At 39.5% G+C, this 18,762-nt stretch overlaps 1 protein-coding gene across 1 annotated transcript in view; it reads left to right on the top strand.

Annotated features, from left to right (window-relative positions):
• The window catches only part of TPD52 (tumor protein D52), a 50,219-nt gene extending 41,135 nt beyond the window's left edge, over positions 1-9,084 (top strand). Inside the window, exons 7-9 of the mRNA XM_006880549.1 lie at positions 3,474-3,515; positions 5,879-5,927; positions 8,965-9,084. Of these exons, the coding sequence (XP_006880611.1) occupies positions 3,474-3,515; positions 5,879-5,927; positions 8,965-9,084 (211 nt within the window). The remainder of the gene's footprint in view (positions 1-3,473; positions 3,516-5,878; positions 5,928-8,964) is intronic.
• Positions 9,085-18,762: the final 9,678 nt, after the last annotated feature.

The following is an 18,762-nucleotide window of genomic DNA, read 5'->3' as shown; positions in this document are numbered from 1 at the left end:
TGGTTTCAATTAATCTACTATTTTTTTATATGTTTAAGAGGAAGTGCTGACCAACTTTGCTTTTATTTCAAAAGGATGTTTATCCTTTTTACAGGTGTGATTCTTCGTATAGGGCTTTAGGTGTTTTTTATTTGTGTGTAAAGCCATTCCAAATGATTCATTGTAGCTGAAAATTTCCACCACTTAATGAGAATAAAAGAAATAACTTTTTCTCTTTCCTTCTAGAGAGTACCTTTTGATTAGAACTTAAAAGCCTTCATGAACCTTTCTACCTTTCATGCCCCTGCTTCCTAATTTGCTTACTTAACCAGTTTGCTTGGGGGCTCTGATGGCCTAGTGGTAAGAAGGCCTGTTGTTGTTATGTGCCGTCAAGTCTAGTGGTAAGAAAATGCACTGCAATCCTAAAGGCATGTGGTTCGAATCTACAGCTCCTCTGCAGGAGACGGTTGGACAGTCTCTTCCCATGTGATTTACTGCCTCTGAAAACCCACTGGAGGGTCAGCTATGGGTCGGTTCTGACTCACTTGAAAACAACAGTGTTCCCTACTGTAGGGGTAGACTTGTTAACAACCAGAATAACTGCTTAAATTTGGAAGTGTTAACAGAATATAAAAATAAATGTTAATAACCTAATATGAAAGAGATAGAGGAAGACTTAGCAAGCTCAATTGACTCGGTGACTGTAACGGTGAGTTCAAGCTTATAAAAGATTGTGAAGATGGAAAAGGATAGGACAATGTTCATACAGGTGTCAGGGAGCCGCTGTGAGGTATAGCGGACTTGATAGCACCTGCCACCATCACCACATGAATAATGTTCCTGGGTGTGTTTTGTTAAAGGCATCCTGATAATAATAGGTAGCAGCTATATTGGCAGGTCCTTTGAGCCATCACTTATATTAGGCAATTGTGAAGATTCAACGCAGTTATAATACATTGATAACTCTTTTCTGTGTGTATGTGGTAAATATCCAATGCATGCCAGTCTTTTTTTTTTTTGTAATATCAGAAGCACTTTATTGAAGATCTAGGAGGACAGAGAGAATCTTCTCAAAACTACCTCCCTGAATAAGAGTGGTCATTAGTTTTTTTGTTTTTGGTGGGTTGTTTTTTTTTTAAATATTCTTTCACTCTTTTTTTTTAAATTTATTTTTCATTTCAATGAACATCTACAGAGATTTTGGAATGCCATTCATTCATTGTTGCACCCTTCTCCCCGCCCCCCCCCATTTGCTCCTCTCCTTGAAAAGCAAAAGAAAAACTCCCTCATTGGTATGCAATCAATCCCCCCACACACATCCCCCAACCCCAAATATAATCCACTCTGCAACCCTCATTGCATACTCCTACGATAAACAAAATGCCCTAAAGTATAATACTTTTAAACTATTCTCTCCCCCATCGACTTCAATGCTGTAAACATAGTTCATCCAGTTTTTCTCAGTCTTACCCCCACTTCGATGCCAGCCTCATTATACAACAGTAGCACCATATAGCATTTGTCCCTTTGTGACTGTGATACCTCACTCAGCATAATGTCCTCCAGGTTCACCCATTTTGAATAATATTGCATGAGTTCCTTGTTTTTCAATGCAGCATAGTATTCCATTGTGCGAATATACCATAGCTTCTCTACCCATTCGTTTGTTGATGGGCATTTAGGTTGTTTCCAACTCCTTGCTATTGTAAACAAAGCCGTGATAAACATGGGTATGGATATATCTACTTGGATGTCATTTATGGTCTCTTTAGGGTATATTCCCAGTAGTGGAATTGCTGGGTCAAATGGTATCTCTATTTGCAACTTTTTGAGAAAGCGCCACATCGCTTTCCACAGTGGTTGCACCATTTTACACTCCCACCAATGCCAGTCTTTTTAATGTTTCCTTCTCCTCTTTGTATTTCTTCCTTTTCCTTCCTCCCTCTCCCTTTACTCTTAATAGGGACATAAAGAGCAAATGAGGATGCAAGAAGTTAGGAATATATTTTTTAAAGTCAATCTAACTTTTTAAAAGGATAACTTTTTCAAAGTAAGAATATGGGTAAGTGTGGGATTGAAAGCTGATGACTGAATCTGAGGGAGAGTCAGGATGCTCTCTTTGAGTTAGTCGCAAATGTGTTTTGAGAAACCCAAATTCATGTTCCTACTTTATTCATAATCACATGCTTATTTATTTGGTGTCTAGAAATCAAGTTGGAAAGAATTTTAACAATGTTCTATGGATGCTATTTCTTAGGTAGCTCTGGTGGCCTAAAGGTTAGGAATGGCACTGCCAACCCAAAGGTGCTAGTTTGAATCCACCAGCTTCTCTGTAGGATAAAGATGGACAGTCACCTCCTGTGAAGTTTACTACCTCTGAAAACTTGATGAAGGGTCGACTGTGAGTGGGCTCCAACTCAGCAGTATACAATGACAACAATTTCTTAAAGTCTGTTAGAGAGGATTCTGGTCCTCCAGCGTCATCGCTTTCCAATTCTGAAGTTTCCAATACATTATTGCAACTTGAATGAAATGAAGGATAATGTATAAACTGAGGGGAGGTGAAACTTCATGTAACCTTCTGTAGACAGCCACCAGCAGAATTGACTTTCCCTAAATGTGGACTGCAGAGGAGCAAAGAACTTGATGGACTTAAAACTAGTGTCTGAATTGCTCCTGGTACTAAACCGGGTGCCTGGAGAACAGGGAGCCCGTGACTTTTTATCTTCATGTTCGAATTTCATTCTATTCTCAAGTGGATATATGTTTAATCTTTATTTTCATTAGTATGTAAGATATAACACAAACAAAGTCGCTTGATTTGAATGGCTTTTAAGAACATTTAAGTCAATTGAGAGTAAGTACTGGTGTCTCATATTAAAAACTGATACTGATATCAAGAAGTGTTACCCAGTTTTCAAATAATTTGAAGTTGATAAACAGGTGACTTATTTTGAAACGTTCCCGTGTTGACCTGGGAATATCTATCTGGGAGAAAGACGGCTGCAGGACCTCTTTCACAGACCTTGCTTTTTTGTGTGAATACATGTGTGTACATGTGTATGTGTGTGCACATAAATGTACGTACTTGTTCTTTTTGAAGGGAGGTGATGAACACTGATTGGGAGTCTTGAAGACCTAAGTTACCATTCTTGATTTAGCGTTTCCCTAGATTTGCCACCTTGGGCAAATAATTTTTGAGTCATGATGTTTTATGCCTTGCAAGTGCCAGGAAGGCACTTTATCGTTTTCAAGGTGCTATAAAGTGTGAGATTGTATTAATTAGCTTTAATAACTACTGGGGTTATGCTGAAATTGGTTCATGAGTAAAATTAAGTTCTGTTGAAAAACTTCTATAACCCTCCACCTCAAAAAGTGCATAGTTCTTAGTGATACCAAAACAACAAAGCTTTACAAAGGTAAGTTCTGTTCTCTTTTTGCCAGATCACCACAGTACTAACTTTATTTCTGTCTCTTTTAATGCTGCCTCTTAGTATACGCTCCATTCAGCATTCAATTAGCATGCCTGCTATGAGGTAAAGTATACTTCTTACAAAATGTGATTAGTCTTATGCTTTTGTATTGGCTAGTATTTTACTTCAAACCTGTGTGTGTAACACTGCATCTGTTTTACTTGCTCTGATGATTGTAATGTTGGAGTGGGGGCAAGAGACTAAGGGCATGTGTGTGTTTAAAAATTGTTATTTCTAAAATAGAATGAAATCTTTTGAGCCCTGGTGGTATAGTAGATGTCAAGTTTTCCAAAGATTTCAGCAGTTCAAATCCAGCAGCTGCTTCACAGGAGGAAGATGAGATGATCTGCTCTTGTTCAGATTGGAAACTGGATGGCGGGCTGTCTTGTGTCAGAATTGATGTGATGGCAGTGGGTGTGGGGATGGATTGTATCCTTTCACAACAGAAATTGGTTTAATTGGAAAAGTGAATACGACTGATATTTTCATGAATATAGATGTCTTCTAACCAAAAGGGCAGCAGTTCAAATCCACTAGCTGTTCCACGAAGACTTTAATTATAAACTTTTATTCTTCTTTGTCTTCTTCTTGCGTCTTCTGTTCACTTCTCTTATTCTGGTTTGGCATTTGAAACCAACTCTGTTTTAATTAGGGAGCCATTGGTCTCCTGGGCAAGGAGGTTCACTGTAGCTGAAAAAGCAGGTGGGCAGCCTCCTCCTGTGCGATTTACAGCCTCTGAAAACCCAGTGGAGGGTCAGCTGTAAGTTCTGAGTTGATGACACGTAACAACAATTACTTCAATCTTCTTGGCCTCTGTCATTGTAATCAGTGACAAGTGGCTTTCTCCTCTCTCACTGAGCCTTTGGCCACTCTAGGAAGGCAGAGGATTTTAGCAATCCGTGCTTTAATGTGTCAGAGTTACTGCAGGGCTTGCAGATCTGCTTATTGCCCCTGAGGTTCTAATTCTGTGGCCTGAACTGGGACCTCAGAAACTCCATCTAAGTCTGGGAGAGATGCTGCTGATATGAGAGGGCACAACCCCTGGCTTAGAGTGTGCTCCCCGGCGCTGCTGTGGAAGGGAGCATAACCAGGCCACTGCTGTCTCTTTTGTTTTTCATCTTGGTGGTAGGAATATAATTCAGAGTTAGATGGAGAGTATAAATCAGGCTTCAGAAACCTGGGTGTGAGAGACGAAGGTGCTGTGATCAGCCTGGGGTGACATAGGTGAATGTGCAGGTGTGTTAGAGCCTGTCCACAGCCTCCACGTTCTCCCTGCCCCAGGGCAGCAGTGACATGCAGGGTGAGCTGAGGTTTTGTGCTCTCTTCTTTTTGTCCCTTCCCTGGTTATTATTCCCTGGTGGTGTAGTCTGTAAAGAGTTGCACTACTAAACCCAAAGGTTGAGCTTCTCTGCAGGTTTACATCCATCAGCTGTTTGCTGGTGGGAGGAAGCGGAGGAGTCTCCTCCCACAGGATTTACAGCCTCTGAAAACCTGCCGGAGTTACAGGGCTGAGTCATTCTGATCCCAAAGCAATGAGTTGAGTTCCCACCCTCCCCCTGTTTATTAAGCACCAAATGAAAGCTCATAATCTGTTTTTTCCTGGTTGGGTGCTGAGAGTTCCTCTAGAAGTTTGGTCTGGGAACATGAATTTAAACATGAATTCCAGAGCATCTTAGCCAAAATTATACTGGTCTCATGGTGATTTTGATTGTAGATTGGGGAGAATTGATTATCGTTGATAGTTGATTTTATTCCTTTTTTCATGTTTGTGGACATATCTGTATTATCTATGCCCCAGACTGGCTTTGTTCATTGATTCAAATTGTGGAAATGTTAAAAAAGATATTTGAACTCATGTAGTAATAATAGACATTCCTCATGAGTACATCTGCGCAAATGTGGTACAGAATGGGAACTATAAACATTTATCATATAAAATCTCTTTGTCTCCCAAATTTTATTAAAGTGGCTTATTTTGATAGTGTATTTAGGTAAAATATTGTATTTTAACACAAATAAATGGATAGAGCAGGTTTCAGGGCTCTTGTACATAGGGTCACTATGACTTGAAAGTGACTCGGTGGCACATAACAACAACAAAACTCTTGTGTTTTATTTTAACAAGCATGCCTCTTTCATAAGTGCACTATGGTTGTTTTTTTTTAACATGTTGCTATAATAAATAAATAACAGTGAATACTTTAAAAGATACCAGAGAATGTTGTAATAAGATGGCAGTTACAGCTGGTAAAACACACAACATTAGTGAAGCATATTATTTGAGCAAAAATAGGGTGTATCAGCTTGGTGAGAATAATAGAATCTGACATTTTTAATACTTAATGAAAATTAATATTTTCAAAATTGTTTAGGTTTTTCCCCCGTGTTTGTAATTTTTGCCATTTGTTTTCATTTTCTCTCCTTAGAAATTCCCCAACTTTCAAATCATTTGAAGAAAAGGTTGAGAACTTAAAGGCAAGTAGAGAGATGAACAGATTGCTTCAAATATCTTGCTTGATGATTTATTTTTTTATGTGGTAAATAATTTCCATTAGTATTTCTTATTAAGATATTTAATGAACTTTAAAAAATCTAGTCTTTAACTTATCACTAATCATTAAGAGTTATAAGGTTTAAGGTTATAAGAACATTTAAATCAGTATTTGAGTGTATGTTGTACGTGTCAGCATGCTAAGTGTGAAAGAACAGTATAACTTAGAATCTGTTTTTTAGAAATGTATATATTTTAAAGCAACAGTGCTTAAAAGTTTGTGCTGGTGTTTTGCCTTATTAATTTATGATATTTTTGTAACGGGACAAAATTTAATATTATATAAAATAAGACATTATGGAAAAACATAAATTTTTTTTAACCTATTTGTTCCCCTTACCAGAAACAATAATGTATGTCAGCAGAGGGATTTATACTCTTTAAAAAAAAAATTAGCCATTTGTCGTAAACACTTCCTCATATCACTAAATATGTTTTTCAGTGTTTAACGGCTATCGGCATATGCCTAATAATAGATCTTGTTTGTTTAAGCCTCAGTGACTGGAAGTCTTATTATAAATAATGTCATAATGACATTCATTGAAGATGTATTGTTTATGTTCTCGATTTCAATTAATGGGAATGGCATCCTGTAGTTACTGATTTAACGAATGTGTATATTGTATTAACTTCAAGATGGCACTCAAAACTACAAGTCATCAATTCTCAGGACCATATGCAAACTGAAAGGTCATCTAGTTCCCATCGATTCCAGTCGCTCCCTACAGAATTTGTACGAAATCGTGGTTGATGTTGTATGCTTCCAGAGCCATACTGGAAAAAAAATTGGAAATGGAAGCATGCATGCTCATTTGTTTGTACTCTGACTCTGATAATTATAGTGGATATATTTTAGGGGTTAAAATGAACATTTTAAGTGTTTTTTATGTCAGCTTAAAACAAAACTCACATTTCATCTTTCAAATGATAATTGAGGTACATTGTTGTTGTTGTTATGGGCCGTCAAGTCGCTTGTGACTCATAACGACCCTATGTACAGCTCCAGTGATCTCAACGTTTTTTCCCCCTTGCACATATACACTTTAATACACATTTTCTGTGTCTACACATGCTTTTATAAATGCTGTACAGAAAGGGCTCCTACTGTACACACAGTCCTATACCCTGTTTATTTTAACATTGACTAGAATGTGTAAATGTAGGCTTTTTATGACCACTGATACATATCCAGAGTTTGGGACTGTCCTGGTAGCTACTCAGTATAGATTTGATGACTGAGAAATATAGTCCGTCTAGGTCAGTACAAGAGACTGTGTTTTCTTTTTTAATGCCAAACTACATATTAGAAAAGAAACTATTGTGAAAAGTCAGGGCTTACTATAATTGCATTCTCAATATTGTAAAGGGAGCTCTAGTGGCTTAGTGGTAGAGAGTTGCACTAACAGTCCAAAGGTGAGTGGTTCAAATCCATGAGCTGCTCCAATGGGGGGGGAGGGGGAAGGGTAATCTCGCTTGTGAATTACAGCCTCTGCAAGCCTGCTGGGTGGTCAGCTGTGAGTTGGAGCTGACTCTGTGGTAGTGAGTTTTCTGAGTTTATCAGAGTCTTTTCTTCAAATCTAACCTGAGCTTTTGTTTTATAAAGGGCTAATTGGAAACTCTTTACCAGTATGTGCTGGTTTTATAATATGGATAAGGATAAACTTCTCAGTCATTTATTATCCACAGTCCTGAGTATATTTATCTACTGCTATCAAGTCCATTCCAATACAGAATGACCCTCCATCAGGCTTGGACCCCTGTAAATCTTTCCAGGAGGTGACTGGAAATCCACAGAGTGGCTAGTAGATTTAAAGTACTGACTTTTTGGTTAGCAAGCTTGATGCTTATACTGCTTAAATTGAGAAGCTGCTTACTGTACAGCAATAAGCTTTAAAAATATGTAGTGTTTTAAGTGTGCATTGTTGTTGTGTACTGTGGCATTGAAACCTACCCATAGCTGACCCTCCAGCAAGTTTTCAGAGGCATTTAATTGCATAGGAGGAGATTACCCATCTTTCTACCACAGAGCAGCTGGTGGCCTCGAACCATGTGCCTTTGGGACTGCAGCACAGTTTCTTGCCACTAGAGCTCCCTATTAAATGTGCATACTGAATAGTAAATAATATGCACACTATTTTAAAAGTATACTCAGGAAACCGCAAATAGAGTTCTATTTTTCTTTATATTAAATTTTGATAAATCATTTCTAGTCGGTTAAATACTGACTCTATATAAATACCTGTAGATTTTTCATTGATTCATGTATCTGAATACTGAGTATCTCTCATGTGGCAGGCAGTGAATGTTAGGCATTAGACATACATGATGAAGTGGGAGACACAGACGGTTTCTATAAGATGCTTAGTTGATTAAACAGACAGAATAAAGAAAATCCTGCAGTGGGAAAGTGTAGGGAACAGTGAAGATACACAGAGTAGGTTGACAGGAAGGAGGGCAGAGAAGGTCTCTTAGACGATGGGAATTTGATAGTATAAATTGAAGCCTTGAGTGCCCTTTGGAGGAACACTAGGAAGTTAGTGCATCTGGGGAACACCCTGGAGGCAAAAATGGCGAAGCTTTGTAAATCACACTTGGAACGTGTAGCTAGGTGAGGTTATTCCTTGGAAAAGGATATCATGCTTAGGAAGATGGAGTGTCAGTGAAGGAGAGGAAGACCCCTAACAAGATTTTTGAATGTGTGTGGCTGGATGAACAATTTGATGGCATAAGAAGTATCCTGAGAATTCAGTAGGTATTTTATTAATATTAGTATCTCGGCAAAAGACTGCAGTAGTGTTACTAAGCCATGCTGAATGACAGCAGCACTCAATTCCATATATTTGATAGTCACTGAGCTCTATGATTGCTGATATGTTTGTTCTCTAATCATGGAGTGACTTTATGCAGAGTCGGCTAACTTTACATTTTCTGTTGCCTTTTCCTTTCTGAACTTTTTTTAAGTCTAAAGTAGGGGGAACCAAGCCTGCTGGCGGCGATTTTGGCGAAGTCTTGAACTCCACTGCAAACGCGAGCGCCAGCACCACGGAGCCCCTGGTGGAGCAGACGTCGGAGAACCCGTGACTCTGCCCACACGGCGCCACCACTGCCGGATGCTGCAAGGGACACCCATGCACATCTCCTCAGCGACCATTGCCATGTGTTTCTACCAGATGTGCTCTTCCGTAGCTTTAGATAACCCCTTTGGCCAACTAGCTTGTGGGTTTAAAAAAAAAAACAGAAAAAAAATCTTCACTTATATTCTTGGAAAACACCCTTTAATGTGCATTTAAAGCCCTTTATTAAAACATCATTACGAAAACACTTGTGGTACCTGAGAACATTCATGACCTATGAAGCTGCCATGCTATCTTAGTTCTTTCCTTCTTCAAAGCCACTCTCGAAAGGGATTCCTGCCTGGTCTTTGTTTTCTCTATGGTCCCCCTGACTCTCCACCTGTCACTCTGTTTGATTCTTAACTAAAATGGTTTCTTTTAATTCTTCTGAATTGTGGTTATTAAAAGTTCTGGTATATAATGCTCTTTACCTCCAAAGGAAGGACTGCTAGCTACAAAATTGTTTGAATAAACATTGGCTTTGAATAAGGCCATCCTATCTTGAACATCCTGGACTAAATATCAGTTCTACATCCAGCTATTAGGTTTTAAGTAGGATTATGTACAGTACAGCAAGTCACTAGATGTCTTGCGTAGAACCCTATAACTTTTCATCTTCAAATGACACTGGAGCAATTCAGAGTATTCATTATTATGCCACTTCTATCAGTTTCTTTTTTATCAGAGTAAAATTTTAATTTCATAGGCAAATTTACAAGATAATACTCAATAATAACTCATAGGTTAAAATATGGAACATATTCTACATGCTCAGTTCAAAACTGAGAATTTTTAGCTGTAAAAATGCTTAAATCTGTCAAATTAGGAAATGTATTGCTGTCCTTATTTAAAACTTTTAGCATTATTTGCCCATAAGAAGCATGCAGTTATCAACTAATAATCCTTGACGTTTTTTCCTACGAAGGCGTTGGTGATAAGTCCTGAGGATGGTATGCATTAAAAAAAAACAATACAATCCACAAAATAAATAAACCACTCTCAGAACACACCCACAACAACAAATTTGTTTTCAGTGTATCAGAAATCATGAAATGATATCCTTGACTTTGCTCCTTTTAAAATTCAATGTTTGGCTGAATCAGAACTTCTGAGCACATCTACTTAGAGACCACGGTAGTCTATTAAATCCATTAACTACTTATTAATCACTAGCACACTTTTTCTTCTGTGGTATTGGCCTAGAATGTTGTATTTACTTATCACGTTGGTGATTGTTCTCTTATTGTTTATGCCAAGTATTAATTGCCAAGCTTGGAGTAACCTCGAGCATTTTTTAAAAGCATGATTAGATTTCCTTCAAGACCACTCTTAAAAAACCCAAATCTGAAAAGCTAGTGTTGGCTTTTGTTATAACACTGCCATTCTTAATTGCTAGAGCTTTGTTAGCAATTTAGATGTAATCAAAATCATGCTGTTTCTTGTAAAAAATGTAATCAGTTCTGTGTATCAGTAGTGTAGATCTCAATATTTTGAGACCATTTGTCTGGAATAATTTGTTGCATCAAAGAATCAAGTGGTGGCTATGCTAAAAAAGGGAGGGGACAGTTTTTGTAGTCTGACCACCCCATCATCATTAAATCACTGCTTACTGGTATCAGGCCAAAATACTCGAAATCATTTCCTTCTAGCTTTTACTAGGCCAGTTACTGAAGCATTGTCTTAACAGTAGATCTGCAGTATTTGTCTTTTTATATGAGTGTTGTGGTGACTCAGTATAATTTGTTTTTTGCTACTAGCTAGTCTCTTGATTTTCTTTTTTTTTTTTTAAATCCTAGCATCTTTTCATCACATTCTTGCCTGGTTTTCCTGACCTGTTCTGTCTTTTCAATGAAGTAAAATGATAGTTTCTTGAATTGAGTACATTATCTTCAACTTTCTTGATTTCCTTTATTGAGGGGAAAAAACCCTACAGAACTGGGACTGAGAATGAAAATGCATCTATAGGTGGATATTGTGAAAAGCTGTGAAAGGAGAAATTTCCAGCCATGTACCTACACTTGTTGGAAGCAGGAGTGGCATCCATTTCCTAAACAACATGCCTCCAGAAACTCTGTGAACTTCGATAAAGGTCGATAGTTATAGAAAGGATTCAGGCTTTTTGTTCATAGGGTGACTTTGAATCTTGCTTGACTCAAAGGCAATCAACAACAACACTTGTGCTAAATACTCTGTTCCTTAAAAGAAGCACACACACAAAAAAGAGTATTGAATAATTTAGAAAAATTAACATCGATTTAGAAACACTGAAGTGGTTTTGGCAGCAGATTCAATATTCTGAATTTATAGGCACTTAACTCATGAACATAGTAATGACTAAGAACATCAGAAAGACATCCTGTTTTTATTTTATATTTGGTACCTTAAGAAAACAGATAAACTTGTAAAATCTCATATTTTAGGACTTAAGAAAAAGTGTAATAAGAGAAAATATCTCTGAAATATCCTTACCGTACAGAGTTTGTAGGAAGCAGAGCAAGAGTTCTCATGCTAGTAAGACCAAAGTAAGCAATGGGAGGGAATTAGACTTGTTAATCAGAGTATCACTTTAGCAACGTGGAAGCAACTATTGAAATAGAGGGCAAAACCCATGTTTAATTTGGGCTCAAGTTATACAGTCTTTTTTTTTTTTTGTATAGTATTTGGAAACAATAAAAGTTCTATAATTTAGGTATGGATTCCTTTGTGTGTTACCTGCCTGTTTGCATCTTAGATAGGAGCGTCTTTACTGAATCTGCTCTCAAAAGGCATTTATTTAGTGACTGCTGCATAACGTGCCAGCCCAGGTATCCATAGTAAGTATCAGGATCACATGTGTTCCTGTAACTCATTAAACCCTGTTGCCATATCAGCTTTTGCCCGTGGCCAGGAGACATTGGGCATTGCAGCCTTTATGGTTACTGTCCAATTTGAAATGGATTGATGACAGAAGACCATTGTTAGCTCACAGTTAATACAAAGCATTATCACTTTTAGGAGTAAATTATCTCCTGGGAGCCTTAGATACAATATCTAGATTGTTTTCACTAAATTTACAATCCTTTTGAAACAGCATGGACAAAAACTGTTTTACAACATTCATTCTTGGTTTTTAAACTCCCAGAGGAGCCTGCCATCATCAGCTGAATTAAACTTAGAGCTGGGACTTTAACAATTCCTTTTGCTTTGTAGACTCTATTGTACTTAGTATACAAAGCACTGCCATAAACTTGAGTCCAGTGGCATAATGTTGAACCACACACTGAAAAAGGAGCAGTTCAGATCCACTAGTTGCATAAGAGGAAGGTGGGCAGACCTGAGACTTAGTGGAGACTTTTATGAATTGGGATTGACTTGCTGGCAGTGAGGTGGTTGCCCTTAAATTTAGCATAATGGTTACCTTGGTTTTGCAAGTGAGGAAACTAGCAACATGAAATTGGCTTGCCTATTATCAGGGAGCTCTGGTGGCTTGATGGTAAGGAGTTACCAACCAAAGGCACACTGTTTGAATCCACCAGCTGCTCCATGGGAGACAGATGGGCAGTCTCCTTCTGTGCAGTTAAGTGCTTCAAAAAAACCGCTGGAGACTCAGCTATGGGTTGGTTTCCTACTTAGCGGTACACACAAAGAGTTCTGGTGGCACAGTAGCCAAGTATTTGGCCATTAACTGAAAGCTTGACCATTTGAACTCACGCTGATACGGGAAAAGCAGAGGGTCAGAGACAACAGTCCTCAACGTGACGGCCTGACACTGTAACAGTGGTCTTGCGCATGCTGGACATCATGAGGATGCTCCAAGATAGGGAAAGGTTTGGATCTGTTAGTCATAGGGTTGCTCTGAGTCATCGTCCACGGGGAAGGCACCTAACAAAGTTGTTCCAGGAGAGAAAAGATTGGCAAGATGCTTTCAGAAAGGTTAAATCCAAAAAGCTCATGCCTAGTTCTTTTGTACCACGTAGGGTACCTATGTCTTAAGTGGGTTCTTTGTTTTTTTAAGGGACTTCTGGTGGCCTAGTCTATATGGAGTTACTCTGCTAACCCAAAGGCCAAGCCTCTCTCTGGTAGTGCAAATCCACCACCAGTGATCTTTTCCTGTGTGATTTACAGCCTTGAAAAGCCAATGGAGGGTCATCTACGACTCGGTTTCGAGTCAGTATCAATGAGATGAAGGATTTTTTTGGTTTGGTTTTTTGCCATCTCATCACCGACCGGTGAGAAAGGATACCCTGCCCAGATTATGGTAGTTAATTAAGTACTGACGCCCAATATTATAGATAGGGGGAGACTGACAGTCATTATACTCGCCTAGGGAGGACACTACATGTCCTGTGTGCAGGGCCATGTGGGGGTTGAGCTCTGGAACAGAATGAGCCAAAGTGGGAGGCATGTTTTGCAATAAGAAGGTGGGATGAGCCCTAGTGGGACAATGTACTTTATCTGTTTGGATACTATTTTTTAAATTTTCTAGTAGTTTAATTACAAAATTCAAATACATTGTTTTCAAGAACAAATTGTTTCAATTTTCCTCACCCACCCCCACCCATCAAATTGTACAACCCCGTGATTAATCTCCCCTCCTCCTGCACATCCTCATCCCTCTGCTTCCAACCTCTCCCATCCGTCTTGGATCCTTATACTCGTTCTACAATAATGGTTTTATACAGTATTTATCCTTGTGGGACTGAGTTAGTTCACTCAGCATAATGCTCTCCAGTCTTTCCCAAGTTAGGTAATAATTTACAAAATCATTGCTCCTGCATGCTGCATAGTATTTCATTGGATAATTTTTATGGACAGGCAAGAAACTGAAACCCAGTATTTCTCAGTGAGCTGGAAGTAGGTCCCTGTGAAAAACATGATGGTAAAAAACAAAAACACATGATGGTTTGGCCAGGTGGCGGTATCCCTAAGAGAGTAGAGAGGGAGGGGTACTCAGGTTAAGCCATTTGATGTCCTCTCATATTTACTAGATGTCAAAGTGGTAGTTAATAGTAAATCTTAATTTCAGGCTTTATACGTCAGCAATACAGCAGACTTCCCAAATGCAATACACCTTCTGATCTCCTGACTGCTGGTACCAAAGTTGTTGCTGTGGATCCAAGTAAGATGAAATCGTTGACAACTTTAATCTTAACCTATCATATTACCAATTGGTCCATTGAGGAGGATTGTTTTCTTGATGTTGAGATGTAATCCATATCAAAGGAAGTTTAATCTTCTGCAGCAAGTACATCAAGTCCTCCTCACAAGCAAGGCTATGTCATCTGCATAGTGAACGTTGATGATTCTTGTATCCTGATGTCTTATTCTTCAGAGTCCAGCTTCTCGGATGATTTGCTCAACATTCTGCAGGTTCGTCCTAGAGAAGGTGAGACTAGACTGCTCCTTGGAGGCAAGGATTCTGAAGCTCCATCTGACATACTTTGGGCATGTTGCAAGGAGGGACCAGTCGTTCCAGAGGGACATCATACTTTTGAAGGCAAAGGGACAACACAAGAGAGGAAGACCCTTGATGAGATTGATTGACTCAGTGACTAGAGTAATGGGGGTTGGTGTGTCAGAGACAATAAGTTTGGCCCAAGATAGAGCAGGGTTCAAAGTTGTTCATAGGGTTGCTATGAGTCACAAGCAACTTGAAGGCATGCAACAACAACAAACAACAGATTAATTTGGTACAGAGAAAGGATGTAACACTGACCCCTTTCCTAATTTTAAAACATGCCATGTTTCCTTGCTCTGTTTGGAAAACAGCTGCTTGCTCTAGATACAGGTTTCATATAAGCATAATTATGTGTTATTTAATTCTCATTCTTCTCAATGTTAGCCATAATTTATTATGATCCAATAATTTATTATGATTCAAATGCCTTTGCATAGTTAATAAAATACAAGGAAACGCCATTCTGATGTTTCTAGCTACATCAGCAATGATATCCCTGATACTACAGCCTCTTTTCCAAGATACCTGTTTGCTCTTGTGGCAGCCCCTGGGATATTCAGCACTCTTCCCAAGCAGCACAGTTTAAAAACATTGATTCTTTTTATGTCATCCTTATTCACTGTCTAGCTCTTAGATGCAGAGCAAGTGACTGAAAAGACCATGGCTTGTATCCAGGTGCATCTTAGTTCTCAAATTGAAATCCCTGTTCCTCAATAATTTGGAGAGGTCCCAGACTACATACTTTTCCTAGCGCACCATGTCTCCTGACTGTTGGTACCAAGTATACTGACTATAGATCAAGTAAGATGAAATCATTGACAGTATCAATCTTTCTATCTTGGAGAAGACTTGCCCTAAGTATGTGAGATCATCTTTTGTCATTGCCTCCAGGAAGCACTCTGGCTGCTTTCTCCAAGATGTGTAATTTTCTTTTTTGCAGTCTCCACACAATAGCTCAAAGGCATCAATCCTGTCATCTATTCATTGCTCGGCTGTCAGATACATAGCAAGTGATTTGAGAAAACTTAGTGAAGAAGCTTGAAGAGGTACTCCTTGGAGAGGGAGGAAGGGACAGAGGAGACAAAGTCCCTCAAGCAGATAGATGGACTGACACAGTGACTGCAGCAGTGGGCTTGATTGTGTCAGAGACTGTGATGGTACAAGACAGGACAAGGTTCAGATCTGTTGTTCATAAGATTGCTAGGAATCATACTTGACAGCACTTAACATCAGCAGCCTCTTTTAAACTCAGCCTGAACTTGGAGCAGTTATCATGTATAGATGTTGCTGTTCGTGGATGACCTTCAGCAATATTTTGCTTGCATGTGTTATGATTGATAATTGTTTAATAATTTCCACATTCTGTTGGATCACCTTTTTAAATGGAATTATCATTTGAGTGAAGGTTGACAAACCAGATTGCTTTTTAATAAAATCATAGATTTTTGTTTTGGATCACCCTTCTTGGGAATGGGAACAAATATGGATTTCTTCCAGTCAGTTGGCCAGGCAGCTGTCCAGCACATTTCCTTGCATAGACTGGTGAGCATGCCTAAGACTGCATGTCATTTGTTCAGGAGATGTATTGCATTGGGAAAGTCTACTATCAGAGACCTCTACAAATTTCTGAGGAGCAATGACGTCAGTATGAAGATGAATGTGTACTTAATTCAGGCATGGTCTTCTCCCTCACTTGCTATGCATCTGAGAGCTGGACAATAAATATGGATGACAGAAGAGTAATTGTTATCTTTGAGCAGTGGTGTTGGAGAATGGAAAATCGCATGGACTAAAAAAAAAAAAAAAAAGGAAAGAAAAAAATATCTTGGCCAGAGTGCTCTTTGGAGGGAAAGATGACAAAATTTCATCTTACATACACTGGACGTGTTGCGAGTAGAGGCTATTTTTCAGAGAGGGACTTAATTCTTAGAAAGAATGTCAGCAAAAGAGAGGAAGGTCCTCAGCCAGATGGACTGACACAGTGACTGCATCAATCGGCTCAAAGTGTATGAGGGATGAAGAGGATGGTACAGATAGGATGAGGTTCAAATCTGTTGTTCACAGGGCCACTATGAGTTGTACTTCTCTCGATGGCACCTAACATAACCAACATGTTTTGGTTATGTGCCATCAAGTCGCCTGCAACTCATAGTAGCCCTATCCACAACAGCCCTAAACCCTGCTCTATCCTGTGCCAGTATCACTGTCTCCAACACACCTACCCCCATTACCCTACTCATTGAATCAATCCATTTCAAAGAGGGTCTTCCTCTCCTGTGCTGTCCCTCCACCCTCCCAAGCATGACGTCCCTTTCCAACTTGTCCCTCCTTGAAACATGTCCAGAGTATGTCAGACGAAGCTTTAGAATCCTTGCCTCAAAGGAGCAGCCTGGTTGCACCTTCTCCAGGATGAACCTGTTGCTTCTCTTAGCAGTCTATGGTATATTCAATACTCTCTCCAACAGCACAACTCAAAAGTATCAATTCTCCGTCTATCAATTTCTAGTCATGGTCCAGCTCTCTGGTGCATAGCAAGTGATTGCAGACCATGGCTTCTATCAAGCACACCTTAGTCTCCAGACTGACATTGTTGCTCCTCAGTACTTTGGAGAGGTCTCTGACAGCCGACTTTACTGATGCAATGTCTTTTCTTTTCCTGGCTGCTCATGCCAAGAGTGCTGACTGTGGAGTCAAGCAAACTAAAGCTGTTAACAATCTCAATCTCTTCACCATCTATCATGATGCTGCCAATTGGACCAGTGGTGAGAATCATTGTTTTCTTGATGTTAAGCTTTAACCCACATTGAAGGCTGCAGTCCTTGACCTTCTGCAGCAAGCGCTTAAGGTCCTCCTCAGTTTCAGCAAGCAGGATTGTCATTTGCATATTGCAGATTGTTGATGAGTCGCCAATCCTGATGCCACATTTCTCCTCTTAGAGCCAGCCTAGCATCCCGTCAACAGAGAACTGCCAGAAGTGCAGTCTGGATTTAGAAAAGGTCATTGTACTAGGGATATTATAGCTGTTAGATGGATCTTGGCTAAAAGCAGGGGGTACCAGAGGAATAGGTATCTGTGTTTCATTGACTATGCAAAGGTGTTTGACTGTGTGGCTCAGAACAAACTATGGCTAACTCTGAGAATGGGTATCCCAGAACACTTGATCGTGCTTATATGAAACCTCTACTTGGAGCAGAAGGCAGTTGTTATAACAGAGCAAGGAAACACGGCATGGTTCAAATTTGGGAAGGTTGTATGCCAGGGATGTGTCCTGTCTCCATACCTTTTTAACCAACATGACCAAGACAGTAATTCTAAACTAATGGTTGGGGAAAATAAGTGGTATGAGGGAAAATGCACCTGGAGTAGGATTTATCTTATGCTCCCCACCGAATTTATAAGGGTTACCATATAGTTAGGGAGCTCTGGTGGTTTAGTCCTTAGGTAGTTACACTATTAACCCAAGGTCTAACCTCTAGTGGTTTGAATTTACCAGTTGCTTTGTGGGAGAAAGATGGGTTATCTCCTTCCTTGTCAGTTATAGCCTCAAACACAGAGTCTGCTATGAGTCTCTCCTAACTTGACAGCATTGGATACTGAGTGAGGCCATACAGTTGGTGCTTTTTAAGTGCTATGGAGTTGCCTGTAACCCATAATGACTCTATGTACAGCAGCTCTGAAGCATGCCCTGTCCTGAACCAGTCTCACTGATCCCAATACACCAACACTCATTGCTCCAGTTACTATATCAATTCATCTCATCTGGGGTCTTCCTCTCCTGCACTCGCCTACCACCCTTCTGAGCATAAGGTCCTTCACGGATTGGTCCCTCCTGGTCACATGCAGAAAGTATGTGAGACAGAGTTTCAAAATCCCAGTCCCCAAGGGGAAATTTGGTTTCACCCTCTCCAAGATACACCTATTTGTTTTCTTTGAAGTCCATGGTGTTTTTAAGACTCTACTCCAGCACAACAACTTGAAGGCCTCAATTCTTCTGTCCTCCTTTGTCACTGTCCAGCTTTCTGATGCACAGCAAGTAATTGTGAAGTTCATGGCCTGGATTAGGTGCACCTTAGTCTCGAGACTGACATCACTGCTTCTTAGTACTCTGAAGAGGTCCCTGACAGCAGATTTTCCCAGTGCAATTCATCTTTTGATTTCCTGACTGCTGGTGCCAAGAATGCTGATTGTGGAGCTGAGCAAGCTATAATT

This window comes from Elephantulus edwardii, unplaced genomic scaffold (assembly GCF_000299155.1).
Source record: "Elephantulus edwardii isolate Elephantulus edwardi_28Jun2011 unplaced genomic scaffold, EleEdw1.0 scaffold00008, whole genome shotgun sequence".
Classification (NCBI taxonomy): domain Eukaryota; kingdom Metazoa; phylum Chordata; class Mammalia; order Macroscelidea; family Macroscelididae; genus Elephantulus; species Elephantulus edwardii.
Note: the sequence above shows the minus strand (reverse complement) of the source record. Positions and strands in the feature narration are given on the sequence as shown.